Below are 16,800 nucleotides of genomic sequence, written 5' to 3' on the forward strand. Positions count from 1 at the left end.
AGTTCATTGTTTGCAGTATAGTCTACACAGAATTATTTTACATTGTAATACAACAGCAACATTTACCTGAGGCAACCCCTGGTGTGTCAGGCGGGGATGCTGTAGAGCAGTCAACATTTTCATTGTTTTCCCCAAACTCTCTCTTATAGATAGACAGCATGTAGGATATTCTATAGTCCAGTCTAACACTGAGGATAAACTACAAGAAAAAAAGTTTTAAATAAGGCTTTTCTTCTGCCATTTAGTAACAGTTAATATTTTTATGTGGTGGAATGTACAGGGATACATGATTATTTTAAGTAAATTATTGTAAATATGTCCACTACAAAAAAAAAAAAAATCTATTACATTCATTAGTTTTTTCAGTTTTCCTTCTTCTCTCCAACCATCCTGAGACATAATGAACTCTACCAATTGCTGAATACTACAAAGCTGTCTGGACTTGTTCGGGGGCTCCAGCATGCTGCCTTGTCCTCATTGCCTGCAAGCCAGATCAGTATATTCAAACCTGTGGTGAAACCAATTACTTCATATTTCAGCTGGACTTCTGGTGCCCCATGAAGATAAAAAGCAGAATGGGGTTGAGAGTAAAGACAACAGGCTCAAAGCTCACTCTCTCAGATGCTGGTCACCCAAGGGCAGCAGCGCTGCAGTAACTCCAGGCTCCCATGGAGTGAAGCACAAGCCTGCTGGTGTCTTTTGTTACGTTGCTAATTATCAGCTGAGGATGTGAGGAGCAAACAGCATGTCCTTCCTGAGCCCCTAGTAGTGTTGCCAACACATGGCAAAAAAAAGTTTGGGTTTGGAAGCTACCACTGTAATGGTAGCAGAGATCCCTCCCTCCCTCAGCACTCTGCTTTCTTCTACTTGTTGGTGCCTTTTGTTCCTAAACTGTGAAAACGGAAACTCATCCAGGAAAAATCCTAACTCATAGGTGGAAGTGCTGAATTTATACTGGAAGAATAAGGAAAATAACTAGGCTGGAAACATTAGTACTAATTTAAGGACATACACATCCCACATTTCAACAGCTGACTGCCCATCAACTGAGTTTCAGTGCTTCCCACACTTCCGCTCCTTGCCCACAGGAAATGCAAGCATACAAGGAAACAGGTTTAAGATCATTTACCATATTTTACAATCAGCAGGGATGAAAGTAAATATGTTGAGCTACCAAGACTCAGCCGACAGATTATGAAGACTTCGCCAATGGTGACAACCTGTTTTTTTGATCTTTAACTCATGTTAGACAGCCTTCCCAGACCCAGAATACTGTTAGGAGGATTTGACTAGGACTATACCATCAAAGAGCAAACAAAATGCCACTTTAAAAAACAAGATATTTTCTTTGAAATCTTAAAAAAATAAGAATAATAACAATAAAAAATAAAGGCATGTTTCTTTTGGTTCCATGATCAGGTTACCCTATAATTGTACAAGCAAAATTTTTTAAAGTAAAGATTTCCCAAGTCCATGCATAGTAAGCTGAGTCTATTAGGCCATCTGTTTAATTTTGGCTGAATGGAAACTCTGAAGTAAAAAATGCTATTACTTAAGGGAATAAGAGGATATATTGAGAATTAAATTATTATAAACAGAAGTATTTCTTATAATGGTTTTAATCACCATTGTACTAGCTATGCATGATAATACAATAAATCTAAAATATTCTTACTTGTCTTTTTAGGGTAATAGCACAGCAATGAAAGGCAACATGATATAAATTAATCCTCCTTCACTGCATATTAAACAAAACTGAATTATTTTGCATTTCTTGTGAACTAAGATCATATTTATGCACATTTACTGTGATTCATCCAACATATGACAACTTGCTGATTTGCAGTAGTTTGACCATGTGACTAAACCAAAACTAACAAACCACAGATTAAGTAACAAATTAAGATTAAATGCTCTCCAATCCCGGGTGCTCTTGCACCAGACGTGCTGTGAAAAAGGAAAGAATGAGGCAAAATATGATTCTCTTGCCTGTGAGCAGCCAGGGAATGCACAGGACAAGGTTGGTGCCCTGGAAACATCCTCCCAGGCACCAAAAAGTAGAGCAAAGCAGTATGGAGAGAAACTCAGTCAAAAGCCAAATGAAAATTAGAAGCAATACACATGAATAGTATTATTTAGGTGATATAACTTTATAACACTCAGTCCCTCACCATAGGCCTTAAACTAAAGGAGCTCTGGAACCTTAATACGCAGCATTAAGGATGTAGTAACAATAGATAAATCTCTCAGCTTACGAGTAATTAAGGTAATCTAAATAATTTATAAGCAGTCAGAACAAATCGAATCCTTCAGAAGTGACAATGGTACCAATAGATCCACCAGGATTTCTAGAAAACACTGAAACATTCCTTCAGGGCATAGGCACTGCAGAAGCTGGGATTTGATACAGAGAACAAATGTGTGCCACTTCACTTACTAATAGCACAGCGTGAGAGATGCATCTCAGGAGGCATACCAGTGTTATATAGCTCAACAGTTCAGCTGAGAGAAAATCACAGCAGCCCACAGACTATTCTCAATCTCACAGCTGAAATCTGAAACAGACTTCAAAAGTGTGTGGCCTTGCAATACTTCAGCAGGTCTAGGTCCAGTTCTACCCTTCATCAAACTACTTGAACAGATGAGTCAAATACTAAAGTCAAGTAAGCTACCCCAGTGTAAGATGAGTCTTAAGGAGCCTGGGAACAGACACAAAGGCTTCAGAAAACATTAGTGAGGCAGATTAAAGGCCAAGTTCTGCCTTTTTGCAGTAATAGTGACAGAGTTTCTGCAGCATCTACATCCTTCAAAAGTGAAGTACGTGTAACAGAGTGAGGACAACTGTACAGTTTTTCACACAGAGGAGTATTCCTCCTCTTATCAAAGTGTTCTTTTTGCAATTAACTGCCCAGTGAATAGTAAGAATGTAGGTAATAGAAACTGCCACTATGTGAATAAGTAAAGATCTATGAAATGATTGCTGTGCTATATTCCACTGGTCATTATTACCTGCAAAATCTCAATGATTTTCAATTTGGTGTCCATTACAATCACATCTTCACTGTCTGAGGTGCTGGCTTGCTTGCCTGGGTGAATGCTTGGCTGTACATCAGGGGCACTGATGGGAAATATAGATCCTCTGCTCAGTACCATTTGAGTCATCATCTCTCCTACACCATGGATGGTCCTCATAACATTGTTTCCTATGCATTAAACACAAACGTATATATTTTCCATTAGTAAAGCTTGCTTGCAAAGCTATATATCACAGATACACCCACATCATCAAACCCCTTTACAGTCTCCACAGGCATATTGAAAAACAAGTCCTCAAGCCCTCAGCAGAAGGAAGTCATTCAAATTACCCAACAGTTTAGGGACACATTTTCTACACTGATTTTCCATGAGTTCATTTGTTACAGGTCAACAGATGGGAAAGATGCCAAAAGATTTCCAGGGTCCTGTTAAGACGTTAAAGAAATAATAAAAAGCGGAACAAAAAAAACCTTAGTAGTTCATCTAATCCACTCCTTTGTCTGAAGGAATATTATCTACCATCTAAGACCATTTCGGAAAGAGGTTTGTTTAACTTTTTTTTAAGGCATTTAAGCATTGCATATCCCACATTATACAGCATCCCTCGGCAAGCAATCCCAGTACTTGGCCATCTTTATTGTTAGAAAACTTTTATTTTTATTTCATTTCTATCATCTACTGCTGCAATTTATGACCTTGCTTTGTAGACACATGGGAGGAATTAAATTTCCAAGCCTACTCCCACTGATGTCTTCACCATGATGACTGGACATAATATATGTGCTTGAAGGCAAGATTGCTTTTGGCACTGCAGAAGCTGGAAGGAGACTAAGTATTTTGTATGTCACACTCAGAGAGTAAAGATTTGAGGCTGTACAGGCCTGACCAACATCTCCATGTGGCCCAAATGACAGGCAACAAAGCAAACTGACACAACTAGCCAACCATCCCCAGTCAAAAAAGTCCCAGGAGAACATCAGGATCCAAAGGGTGTCCTGAAGGTCAAACTAGTATCTGTAATCACAATGCCCTTCCTAAGTAGTACCTGGAGGAGAAAAATTATTTTACACTAACGTGGCAAAAAGAATTTATCCAGTCTAGTTGCAATGGTATCCATCACTGATGCCAGTTCAGAAAAATCTACCATGAAATACCATCTGTTCCTATAGATTATAGTGCACTTTATCATGAATTTTGGTATGAAAAGCATCTCAGTGAATCAATTACTACCTTCTTCCAAAGGGGCAGAGAAGAAAGAATGAGAGTATCATGCTACCTACCTACATGAATTAGTTTCCTTTCTTGCAAAGCACAGACCTGAAAGAATGGAGGAAAGGAAGGGAATGATATAATATCTCTTCGCAGAAAGAGTGTCAAGACCTAGACTACTCCAAAGGCAAACAAAAGAATGGAGGAAATGTAGCTTTGCTGAGGTAAGCCTGAATAGTTCTTGTATGTCTTTTAGTATACTTTAATCACCATGCAACTGGAAAGTTTTACTCACACCAAAGAGACCGACTTCCCAGCTAATCTGCCGTAAAAGGCCAAAGCTGTATTTTATTTTGTTAGCAATATCCTCCTCTTATGCCCTTCTTTCTTCAATCCACAGAGTTCAAGTACTGCATGCAGGTAAAAAGGACACCTTCACCCCTGACTTTAAAGGGAAAACACACAAAGAATTTGCTTTTTCAAAGTGAATGATGAAGATTAGTGTCACGTTTGAGGTCCCATTCAGCATCCAGTCTGGTGTGCAATCACTCTGAATTGGTCTTTTGAAAATAATACTTCCAAGTCCCTACAAAGGAGGGAAAAAATGTATTTCTCACTTTGCACTATGTTAGAAAAGAAACCCCTAGAAGTCAAACTAAGGGCTAGATCCTCACATTAAGCAGGAACAGAAATTTCTCCTAACTGCTTACACCAGCATAAAGAAAATAAAGTCATTCCAAATACCCCTCTTGCTGCAAAATGAAAAAGGTGTAATTTCCTTTCAAATCAAACAAAACAGCTGGGAAATAACATAGTATGAATATCTCTCTCCCCCTCCCCACCCTCTTTTTCTCAATGTGCTAAACATTTACTTACATTGACCATCACTCAGTTCATCCACATACAGCTAGATTACTTAGTGAAGGACCTTCAACCCTCAAAGTAGCTTCAGTAAGCTGACATTTTGCATAATCTTATCTTCAAACCATGAAATAAATTACCTCGTTTGCCAACTGATACAGAAAGGGACAATTCTCCACTAGACACTTCTACACCACTGACTCCATTGAGACAACTGTGCGTGGATCAGCAGATGGTACTTGTTCAGCACCAGGAAAAAATCTCAGGGAGCTGCCAGCTCTGCTCAGGGTGCTCTCGTTTTTGTGAGGAAACTGTGTATATGTAGGGGAGGTCAAGTGCATGAGTCACACAATTTGTAACACACGCTAGTTGGTTTATCTCATACCTTCATTGTGCTCAGCCATCAGAGGTCATCTCATTAGTAAGGGCAAATCAAACGTGAGGAAAAAAAAAATGCACTATGAGATAAAGGTAACTCATTCAAACATATTACAAACATCTTGTTTCAGGTCACAGTCCTGCAGTTCACTTTTAAAAACTGTGTTTTGATGCTTCGTATTTGAATTTGTTTAACGTTACTTTTTAATAAAATCATTTGATGTTTTATAAGTGCATTTGTTTAACATCACTGTTAAAAACTGTTTTTTAATGGTTTTTTTTTAATTAGGTTTGTTTAACATTACTTTTAGAAAGTGTCTCACATTTTATTGAATTGTCTTTATCTTATCATGAGATAATCAGAAACAGTTGCAGAGCAAGGTGGACACCTCTGATGGCCAGGCACAATGAAGGTGTGAGATTAACCAGAGAACCAAGGAACACCAGTGGTAAAAGGTGGTACAAACCAGTGAGCAGTAGCTATGAAGCCGCTTCCCAACAGCATTCACTGTGGACAAAGGATAAACCCTCTGTCCACAACATTTCTTTACTATTGACATGTATGCAACTGATCTACACAGCTAGAATCAGGAAAGCAAAGGAGAATTAAGGTGGTACTTATCACTGTCATTTTAAATTAATAGAATCATAGGATATTTGATTGGAAGGGACCTCAAGGATCATCTGGTCCAACCTTTCTTTGCAAAAGCACAGTACAGACAAGATGGCCCAGCATCCAGTGCAGCTGGGTCTTAAAAGTGTCCAATGTTGGAGAAATTTATTTAATTAATGCATAGGAAAGGATTTTAGTGAAAGTCTACTGAATATAGTTTAGTATTTACAGCTGAAATGGGTAGTGACTCAATACTGCATTTCTGCCAATAACAGCAGTGAGACAAGATGTCATGAGTAAACCCATATTGGAAAACTTTTTAACTGACTGCCTGATGCTATTATTTTCAATAAACTAAGAACAGACCTGGGGAAAACATTCCAGAGTGAAAATAACACAGCAACTGGAGCAATTCAGCATTCTTTTCAATTCAGAATATCAGGAAAGATATTTTAATTACTGTGTTTTGCAGGGTGCTGATGAAATGCAACCATCTCGTAGGAACAGACAGCAGTCAACCAGCACATTCACGCATGGCAGTGAAGTAGCTGACTGCATCTCAACAATGGGAAGAACTACTCTATTCTTCAAAAAAAAGCCATGAGGATCATTCATGTAAATAAAGAGCAGACAGTAGCTTCTCTTCCAAAAGATCCCCCAGTAATCAGCACTCATGGTGCTCAGTGTTATCTGTCCAGCCTTGAAGTCTAGACCATGTTAAGCATGGATACAAATCTGTCACTCACAAACATCAGGGGCCCACAGCAGTCTTGCTACTAAGTTGTTTCTTATTGCTATGCTTTTGTGTTCTTTTGGATTTAATACAGTTATCTCAGCAGGAAAGGGTATGAATTTCTGAGGTAAGGTATGCTGAAAGGTTACTGCAGCTTAAAAAGTGACTGACTGCATGTCAGCTAAGCCTGCAACAATTCAAGACAAAACACACTGGCTCAATAAAAGAGATTTAAGTTCTCAGTACATATGCCCACGATGACTAAAATAACAGAGCTCTGATCTTAGTTACAGCTCCAAAGTGCTTCCTGAATACCAATGCCTGAGGAAAAATTTACTTACTGCCTCAGCTAGTTAACTGAGCTAAATGAAGAGAGATAGCAAGGAGACAGGAACCCTGATCACTTTTGTGTGCACTTTGCCAGAAATAAAGGGAAAAAAGCCTGAGCTGTGCCTTCATATGGTACTGCCACCCTTAACCTGCTGACCTCCAACATTTGTTGTCTCCTTTGAGGTTAAGGTATTAACATTTGTATATGGCTGAAAAGTATGGCAGGGAGAGAACAGTCATTACAATGTCGTAAAGTGTTAGTCTGTGTAACCAACCACTTCTCTCACTAACAAACCCTTGCAAAAGTGTTCAGAGCTGTGACTGACCAACAGAGGAAAAGAACAAAAGGCCATCTCCATTAATCTTCCCTTTTTCCAAATTTCCCTTCTTCTCCACAGTTCTTCCTCTCTGCTCATCCCTCTGCCAAGTCAGATGCCAAGAGCCTTCTGTGAACAGTGGACGTATTAGAAATGCCTCCTGTTGAATGTAGAGTCTCACAAGATTAGCAAATGGAAGAGTGGAATCACTGTATGCATAAGTGGTAATTTAAAGGAGTTACAGATTGACAGGCACTGAAAGAAGAGGAAGGAAGAGAATACTTGTCATGTTTTCAAAAGACAACTGTGCATCTCCTTTTCATTACTTTTTATTACAGTGATCACAACTTCCTAATGAATATCAGTTTCTGACACAAAACTGTAGCACATAATCTCATGCAATTTGGCACGATTGACAACACAGCAGCCTCTCTGAGAAGAAAGACTTTTCAGAGAAGTCAATTATAGGAAAAAAATAACAACCACCCAAGTAATCGAAACAGTAGATAATTTGACACTTCATTTTCTACATAAACATATTTTCTTGATAAGTCATTTACTGCTTGTAAAAATTCTAAAAGCAGAAAATAAAAGTAAACAACAATCTGCTATGTAATACAGCCCGGATGGTAAGTGACAAAATACCATACTCAGAAAGAAAAACAACAGTCAAAGGCAGCTGGCAATTCACACCTTTCTTCAACTTGTTGCTTGCCATTTGCCATGCAGCATCCTCAGTTTGCTCTCCAGTACCCACAGCATTTTAGGTATTTCACACAGGGCAGAGAACTGAGCAGTAGCTGAATGCAGATAGACAATGGCCAGCCTCAACAGCTGGCAGGCATGCTGACTGGCAGCAGCCCTCTACTCCACAGATATCCCCAAGACACCAGGAAACTGACTTTCAACCTTGTTTATTTAAAAAGTATACACACCTGATCTGGTCCCTCCCTTAGAGGGAGTCTGCCTTTACTAACATTATTTTTCAGTCATCCTCAACACGGACATAGGAAAGATGGATTCCTAAGACTCAACATGCAAAACTGCTGGGCCACTTCTAGCCCAGTTTTCCATAGTGCTCATCTCTCTACTCAGAAATGTAAAAAGTTTTCAAAACTATATTTTCAAAAGCATTTTAACACCCAGAAGCTCTCATTAAGGACTGGAGAAGTTGCATGCTTTACGTTTTTGGAAACTAAGTACCTAAACAGGAGCCGACATACGATGGGTTCTTCCAAGAAATCTGATACTAAATGACCAGAAAAGACAAATGTACATGCATCCACTTTTGTTAAAACCTGTCCAAAAAAGCCCAATACATTCTTTAACCTTGCTTGCATAAAAAGGGGCAGAAGGAGGAGACAAATCAAAGACTTTGCAAAAACGTGGCATTTCTCACATTGTCTCTGTAACTAAGTTATAGAGAGAACTCTCTGACATCATCAAAGTTAAGCATTCTTTTGACTAGGACACCTGATGCTTCAGCTTCTTCCAAATGCTTCCCCAAAAACACATCCCTTCCAATGTAGCAGGGCACAAGCCAGACAGCATGTGTTACCAACATACTTAGCCCCTCCCTGTCATGCCAACTTCTTTCACCAAAGCCCTTCAGGCCTCCTTCCCCATCCACTACCCAATGAAGTCCCAAAACCTTGTCAGTCTTCCTCAGCCACTCTCATTTTTCCCATGAAAACAACTTTTACCAACTGTAGCCCTGGTGAGGCAAAACTAGATTCTGCCAGTGAGCTGGGGAAGCCGTAGGCTGGTTTTCAAGCTCACTGCTGCATTAGGAGATACATGGCATATTGCTGAAAATCCAAAACTTTTACCATAATGGAAAGTCAGTTTTCAGCAAAGCTGATGGTGTCTCAAGCAGAGCCTCAGTGTAGGGGCATTCAACCAGGTTTTAAGACAGTACTTATAATAGCAAGTCACCTTCCCAATGACTGCTGAAACAGGAGCCTTGACTCCAAACAGCCTTGACTTTGTGGATTTCAATGAGACCTATACTATTTCTCCACTATAAGCTTCTTAAGGCTTCAGTGCCATCTTAAACCACACAACACTGCCAATCCTTGGGGATCCTCTGGCAGGGAACCTTATGTGCTGCAATGTCTAGATACCAAGGTCTAAATGAAAAACCCAATGGCAGCCTCAGAATTACATTTCTTTGCCTTTGTTGATTTGGCTACATTGCTTCATGCAATTTAATGTTTCTGCATGAAAAGTTATAGGCATTTTTAAGACATATAGTAACAACACTTCGGTACCTAAAGGAGCACATTTTATTTCAAACCCTTTAGAGCTATATATTATTTGCCAGAAGCATTAAGCCTTACAGGTCTGTTTGTGAAAGAGGTATTAATTTTTACAGGTTTTCTACAATATTTGCTCATGAAGACTCCAGAACTACCATAAACAGGCCAAGAATTACACTTTTTTTCTTCATTAAACTAGTTTTCATCACTCAATAACTAGCTGACCTCAGGTAAGCCTCACAGAAAACATCTAATGCATGACATTAAGGGCAGAAGGTGAGGCCATTTATACATTATATGCAGCACTTGGAACTGATGAGATAAAACAGACAAAAACCCCCACAATATGCAATGCACACACATTTGCTACCCACTCCCTGAATGAATCTGGCCACCCCAGCCTCCACTTCCTACAGCATATCCACAAGCCCTCTCTTTTTGCATGCAAACTCATTCCTGTCTGGCCACTGTGAAACTTGACATTCATCTTACATTCTGTAGCTTCTGTTGATGTTGCCTATTTCCCAAAACCACAACGCAGTGTAAAAAAAATACAGCTTTCCTGCTGGGGAATTAGACAAAGGAAAAAATACATGCATCAGCACGCTGGTCCTGAAGGTAAGAAGTATGGGCATCAAACCTTCTAACCGAGTTTACATGCATGAAATAGGTATTGATTCCTAGAAGAGCAATGGTCTCTGAAATCACAGTAATGCACAAGCCTCATGATAAGGAAAAGAATAAAGAGGAAAGACAAATACATCATGCCCATGCGTGACAGAGAATTAAACTCCCAGACTGACCTCCCCTTTGCTTAACAAAATTTTGCACTGAACAGCTGCTGCCTCACTACAGACATGTGACTAACACAGCTAACTTTCCTAAGGGTTACATCTTTTCTCTTCCACCTTTTTTTTTTTTTGTAAACTGCTGGTATAAATTATGACTCTAGTCTGCCAGGCAGCCGCTGCCTCGTTAGTTCTGCTAGTCAAAGTATGCCTCAAGAAGAGATTTAAAATTGTTAACTAGACAAAAGAGCAGCTAACAGACATGGATGCAAGGCTGAGAAACAATATACTCTTTTCTAACGGTCCTGGATGAAATCTGATTCCTCTTGGTCACAGAGGGACCCACAAGAACAGTGGAAATGTCAAGTCCAACCTTGTTCCCAGCCCTGTTCTTATAGCAGCCTCACTACTAATGCTTCTTGGTATGCTTCTCTACTTGCAGCCAAGAGTGCCAGAAGGGTGACACTACCTATCTTGTTGCTCTCTTGAAGCTGAGAGCCTATCAGGATGTATCAAAGGGGCAGAAGACTGGATGAGAGTCCCCTGACACACTGAGGTACAAGCTCTCCTTTGCAGAGTGACAGTAGCCCACCAGTGCCGAATTCTGCAGGAGAGAGTGAGGGCTTCCCTATTCTGACCTCTGCCAGGGTCGAATCCTTTGGGATACATCACAACAAAGCAGCAAAGCTTGCAGTGGGACATGGGGGTCAGGCTTTTCATTACACATTTCAAAGCAATGTTCCATGATCTCAGGACATCCATGGAGAGATCTTTAGTCCCTTCAGTATACAGAAGGAATATGCAACGAAGCTGAAGACCCAGACATAATGTGAAGGAGCTGAGGCATCTGACTACCAGTTTGAATAGGTAAAAGGAGGCATCTGTTGAGCCAGTTGCAAGCATTGAGTCATTTCATGTGAGAATCACAGAGGCAGGGACTACTGGAGCTTATTATACATAGCTTTTAAAACCTGTTTTTAAAAAAAGACTGGGCATAGCCTTCTTTGTGGAAGCAAATGGAGCTGCAAGACTAATGTCGGTGGACACTGGCTCAGGAAAATTGTAGTCATTTATGTAGAGCTCCAAAGGGAAAGACATACTCTGCAGATAACCTGCATTTGTCCCACCAGTTTTCAACCTGGTACCCAGCACTGTGAGCTGCATCCCAAGATATATGCAGCCTAAATTCAAGGATGTATCTCCTTGCATGCCATTATTCTCATTCCCAAACAACATTACCTAAATAGCACTGAGCTGCATGGCAAACACATAGCTTGCCTGCTAAAAGTACTGTGTCATTTCATCTTTCAGGCCTGACATATGCTGTAGCTGCATGGTTTGACTAAAATCATCTATTTGAAAGATCTATTGCACCTAGAGAAAGATGTGCATTTTAATTCACAGAGAATAAATAACCAGTATTGGACAAGGCAGATTGGCTCCTGACTCTTGAATGATACAGCAGGGTGCACTTATTAGGAAAGACTTTACCTTTTAATTAAAACTGCAAGAGATTATAATGTTCTTGAAAGGTGCTAGAAAGAGAGCACTAGTAAATTAAGTCCTCACTTTCTGCTTAAGAAAAACTGCCTCTTTAGGCTACAGGTAGTATATTTTGTATATCCCATATTTTTAGAATCTAAAAGGGCAAAAAACAGAAAAAGAAAAAAGCTTCAAATAACCTCAAACAATGAATCAAAGTTAAGACACTGAAAAAAAGAGTTGACTGCAAGGTTTTCAAAAATTAATCTTTAGGATGTAATCTAAGTAAGAAGCCTTTTTCCAGGACCCCAAATGTTTCTAGCCAACTTTCCCCAGCCTGTCCTCATCAAATAAGGTCACACCTGAAAACTACATGCACACTAATTTATTTCTGGTTAAGGTAACTGACAGTGACATTAAAATCAAGCTTTTTAAAGGAAGTAAGGCATAATATTAACAACAGCATAAGGCTTTTTTCAGAATTTTTGCAAAACCAATATACAGGAACTCACACAGAACATCAAGGACTACCTTAGCCATCAACGTGGGTCAAAATTTAAGCGAAGATGGAAAAGGATATCTTGAGGTAAAAGGCTAATTAAGTTTTCATGCAGCTTCCACTAAGCCTAAAAAGACACTGCATTTTGCAGATTTGCTTCAACAGTTCAAAATTTGTCATATATACTTCCTTACTTAGCAAGTGGTTTTACTGAAATAAGTGGGTCTACTTAAGAAATAATTATTTAACAGGGAAGAAGATCCCAGATTGTTGGTTGTAAATTTGTGTTTCTTTTCATTTCTGAGGTGCTCAACTCCAGGCGGGCTTCCCTCAGCCAAGACCCACTTCTTTCTGCCCCTCACCATTAATTTATTTCTATCCATTCCTAAAATCCCGACTACAGGTTTCATTATGTGCAGCAGCTGCCAAACTGCAAAGAGCCAAGCTCACCAGTTCCCAACGACTCCACATCATAAGAATCAGACGATGGAAGCTTTTGTTGCTACTGACCTGGAACAAATTAATGTCAAAGCAGTATACTCTATCTGTCCCAAATTTATACAGCACTGAGTTTTCATAAAAATCAATACTTTTTAACAAAACTAAAATGCAAAACCTAGAATGTAAAATAAATAGATTCTACCCAAAATTCTTGACGTCTATAAAGCTGCCACCTTGGATCTACCACAACTGCAGAATAGGAATAGGAGTTTTCCATTTGGTCAACCTCCTTCTCAAGTCACTTGTCCTACAAACTAAAAATCAACTGCATTTCTGAATAGATGTAATTATTGACAAAATATTACTGCTAAATATCCATTTAATATTATCTTCATAAATTTACAATAAGATAGTGATAAAAATATGCAGAACCCATGCTGGTATCAGTAACACTTTCCTACATTAGAGTTACAGATCAGGTCCCTAGTGCTTTATTAAATGTAACCACATTTGTTTGTACCATCAAACCGTCAGTCCCAGGCACCACGGCTGGCTTTCAGTATTTGTCAAAGCTGGTTTTAGAGCTACATTTCAAAGCTCTAAGCTCAAAGTATGAAATACATGTTCTTACTGAATTACAGCTAATGCCTAGAAATTTGTGATCAAAAAAAAAAAAGCCCACAACTGCTATAGTCTCCAAAACTAATAATTTACTTCTATATATTCACAATATGTACACAAGAACATCAATGTAATGAGTCTTGCAACTCAGGGAAGCTTAAGCAAGAAGCTGTGTAAACCTGCACATCCCTAGAGCAACAGTGTGCTGGAGGAACACCTACCTGCAGTACTCTGCATTCAAAGGTATGATGTGAATGTTGCAAGTATTGGACCTGCCGGAGAGGATGTCGTGTAGCGACACCCTTGTCACAATCTGGAGAGACACAGACTCCTAGAATCACAGAATGTATTGGGTTGGAAGGGACCTATAAAGGCCATCTAGTCCAAACCCCCTACAATAAGCAGGGACATGTCCAACTAGACCAGATTTCTCAGAGCCCCATCAAGCCTGACCTTGAATGTCCCCAGGGATGGGGCCTTCACCAGCTCTCTAGTCAACCCGTTCCAGTGATCCACCACCCTCATATTAAATAACTTTTTCCTAATGTCCACCTAAATCTACCCTTTTCTAGCTTAAAACCATTACCTCTTGTCCTGTTGTTACATGCCCTTGTGAACAAAGGAGAGCAGAATCTGACGTTCGCTCAAGGCAGGAAGAAGTCACCCTCTCCCCTAACTGACTGACTGGAGGACTCCCACCATCCTGAACAAGGGTAGGGAACAATCCATCTGTCTGTATTTTATGGAAGTTATGAATAGGAAAACACTTTATGAAAAAAATCAATAGATTGTCCTGATTTTAGAAAATGCCAACATATTTTCAAAAACCACAAAAATCCAGGCTGAGTTACTTTCTATTGTAATAATTTTTACTGAACAGCCTAAGAGACCAGTTAAGTTAAAAGGGACGGTAAAAAGCCAAGACAGGTAACTGATAGAAAAACTAACATGTTCTCAACCACTCCTAACAGAGACTCACAACAGCTCATAACATATCTCATAACAACTTAGAGATTCCATGATTCCATGATATCTATGTAAAAGGGGAAAGGGAACAATTGATGTACAAGCTTGTCAGTGCTATAAAATTGAAAAACAATGTATACCTACGATTTTGCCTCGTGAACAATTATTACTGTCAGAGTGAGGAGGGATCTAGAAGAAATTCTTGAGACCAATTTTTCTTTTGGCTTGTTCATTCCCCAGGATCCCTAACGGACCCTGGACACAGTGGCTCCAGACTTCACAGGACCTAGGTAACATCAGTTCTTTTGCAGTCAAACTCATTTGGGTAGAAATAGCTGCACAAGAAGCAAAGCATCCCTGGTCTTTCCTCTTCCCCCAGGAGATAAAAAAAGTACAAGAACATCATTAAGACACAGGATCATCTCATACACAGGCCTGTTCCAGCAAGCCTAATACAGCCAGGTTTCCTTGTCAAACACAGGCTCAACCCAATCTCAAGTCAGGACTCACTTATCCTTAGCACCATCTACAGTCCAACACAAGCAGAAGGACATCAACTCCAGCCCAGCACCACCACTCAGAAAACACAAGCACTGTCCCCACCTTACTGTGGGCTCAAGCACAGCTCATAAAGTGTGAAAAAAAATTGACACAGAAGCAGCCAAAAACACTACACCACTAGCCAGCAAATCCCCTGAGCTCAGCTCTTTCTAGCTCGATGTGGACACAATGCACCTCAGCTACAGCTACATGATACCTAGAAAGACAGAGAGCACACATGCAGGTCAAGGGCTCTGTGTGTTAAGGGCCTCATTCAAACCTCATTACCTTGTAGCAAAGACACAATCAGGATGGGGGTGCAGGACAACCACAGAGTGGGTTTTAAAGGACTGCTATCCAATAAGTTTAAAAAAAAACAACTAACAGGAGAAAAAGGAAAAAGAGTAGAGCCAAATACTCAGCTGGCACAAACTCTCAAAGCCCCAGGAACTAGAGCAACTTATGCCAGCCAAACTCCTGTCCCTATAGTCTGATTCATGCCTCACCAGCAGGTTTCCACATGAAACAAAGACAGACAGAAATTACAAACAGTTGACATTTCAGCCACAGCAGTGGTCTCCAGAATGTCAGCAAGTACAGCACCTGGTGCTTTCTTCTTGAGCTCCCTCTCTAATCTTAATCTGCAAGTAAAGGTAATGCTGACTGGGTTTTGTGTGGTTTTTCATAATGAAAAGTAGTCCCCTGTTTCACTTAAGTAATGTTTTTCAGAAATGAAATTTGTTCCTCGGGCACAGAGTTCTGGGAGCTGAGTGCTCAAAAATAGTGAAATGGAATTACAAAGCTGCTTAAACTGCTTCTAAATTATGCTTCCTTGTGACACATGCATCTTCGTAGCCTAATGCTGCCCTGGGTGGGTACATATGCACCTCCAGAGAAAGGAAGAATGGTAAGATGTTTGGGCATTGCAGTTAAAAATTCAAAATCATTCTGTCTCTACTGAAAAGTGAATGTATAGTTTATATGGTTTATGACCTGTTAATCAGAAAAGAAGAGAGAAGCTAAAGATAAGATACGACCATCCAAAGACAGCCATCCTTGTCATTTGTCAAAGGCTGTAGAAGACCTTTCCAGCAAATCTTACAGCTAATTAAATATAACAACACCTGTGTCTCTGGAGAAAAAATTCAGTGCCTATTTTTAAGCCTAGACACCACAGCCAATATCTCTATCCCTGGTCTCCCTTCAGATAGCAGACATGACCAACAGTCTGATCTGGCAAAAAAACCAACCCTCTCTCAAGCCGTATAGTTTGCAGGAAAGGGGAGGGAAAAAAAATCACACCAAACAACTCACAAATCATTTCCAAAAGAACATCAGTGGATTGTCACATCCTGACCTGAATTGGTCCAGTGTTTAAAAGATAAACATCTACAGAGACAGCCACAGTCAAGAAAGAAGCTTAAAGAATCTGTATAAAGGTCAAAGATAATCAAAGACACACAAAAAAATCCCACCTTTGTTCCATGCCTTTTTGGCTGAAAGAATGTGTGACAAAAACAGATGTATTACAAAAGTTTCCAACCAGGCTGCAGTCAATGGTTGAGCGTTACCAAGTAGGCTACTGAACTTCCATTTGCATGGTGGTGACATTTTTCTGCACTCCTTCACACTCATTTATTTCAGAGTAAATCCACTGATTTGCATGGAACTGCTCTGGAAATGAGTATAACTGAGAGCAGGTCTGTTTTCATTTAATGGGTGGTTCTT

The 16,800-nt window shown here is 39.8% G+C and overlaps 1 protein-coding gene across 5 annotated transcripts in view; it reads right to left on the reverse strand.

Annotated features, from left to right (window-relative positions):
* The window catches only part of ITPR2 (inositol 1,4,5-trisphosphate receptor type 2), a 270,523-nt gene that overhangs the window by 163,723 nt on the left and 90,000 nt on the right, over positions 1-16,800 (reverse strand). For all 5 annotated transcript variants that reach the window (XM_051628013.1, XM_051628027.1, XM_051628007.1 and 2 more), the window contains 2 exons: positions 3,010-3,203; positions 67-199 (listed from right to left, as the gene is read on the reverse strand). In XM_051628013.1, coding sequence (XP_051483973.1) covers positions 67-199; positions 3,010-3,203 — 327 coding nt within the window. The remainder of the gene's footprint in view (positions 1-66; positions 200-3,009; positions 3,204-16,800) is intronic.

The sequence above is a fragment of the Apus apus genome, chromosome 1, assembly GCF_020740795.1.
Source record: "Apus apus isolate bApuApu2 chromosome 1, bApuApu2.pri.cur, whole genome shotgun sequence".
NCBI lineage: Eukaryota > Metazoa > Chordata > Aves > Apodiformes > Apodidae > Apus > Apus apus.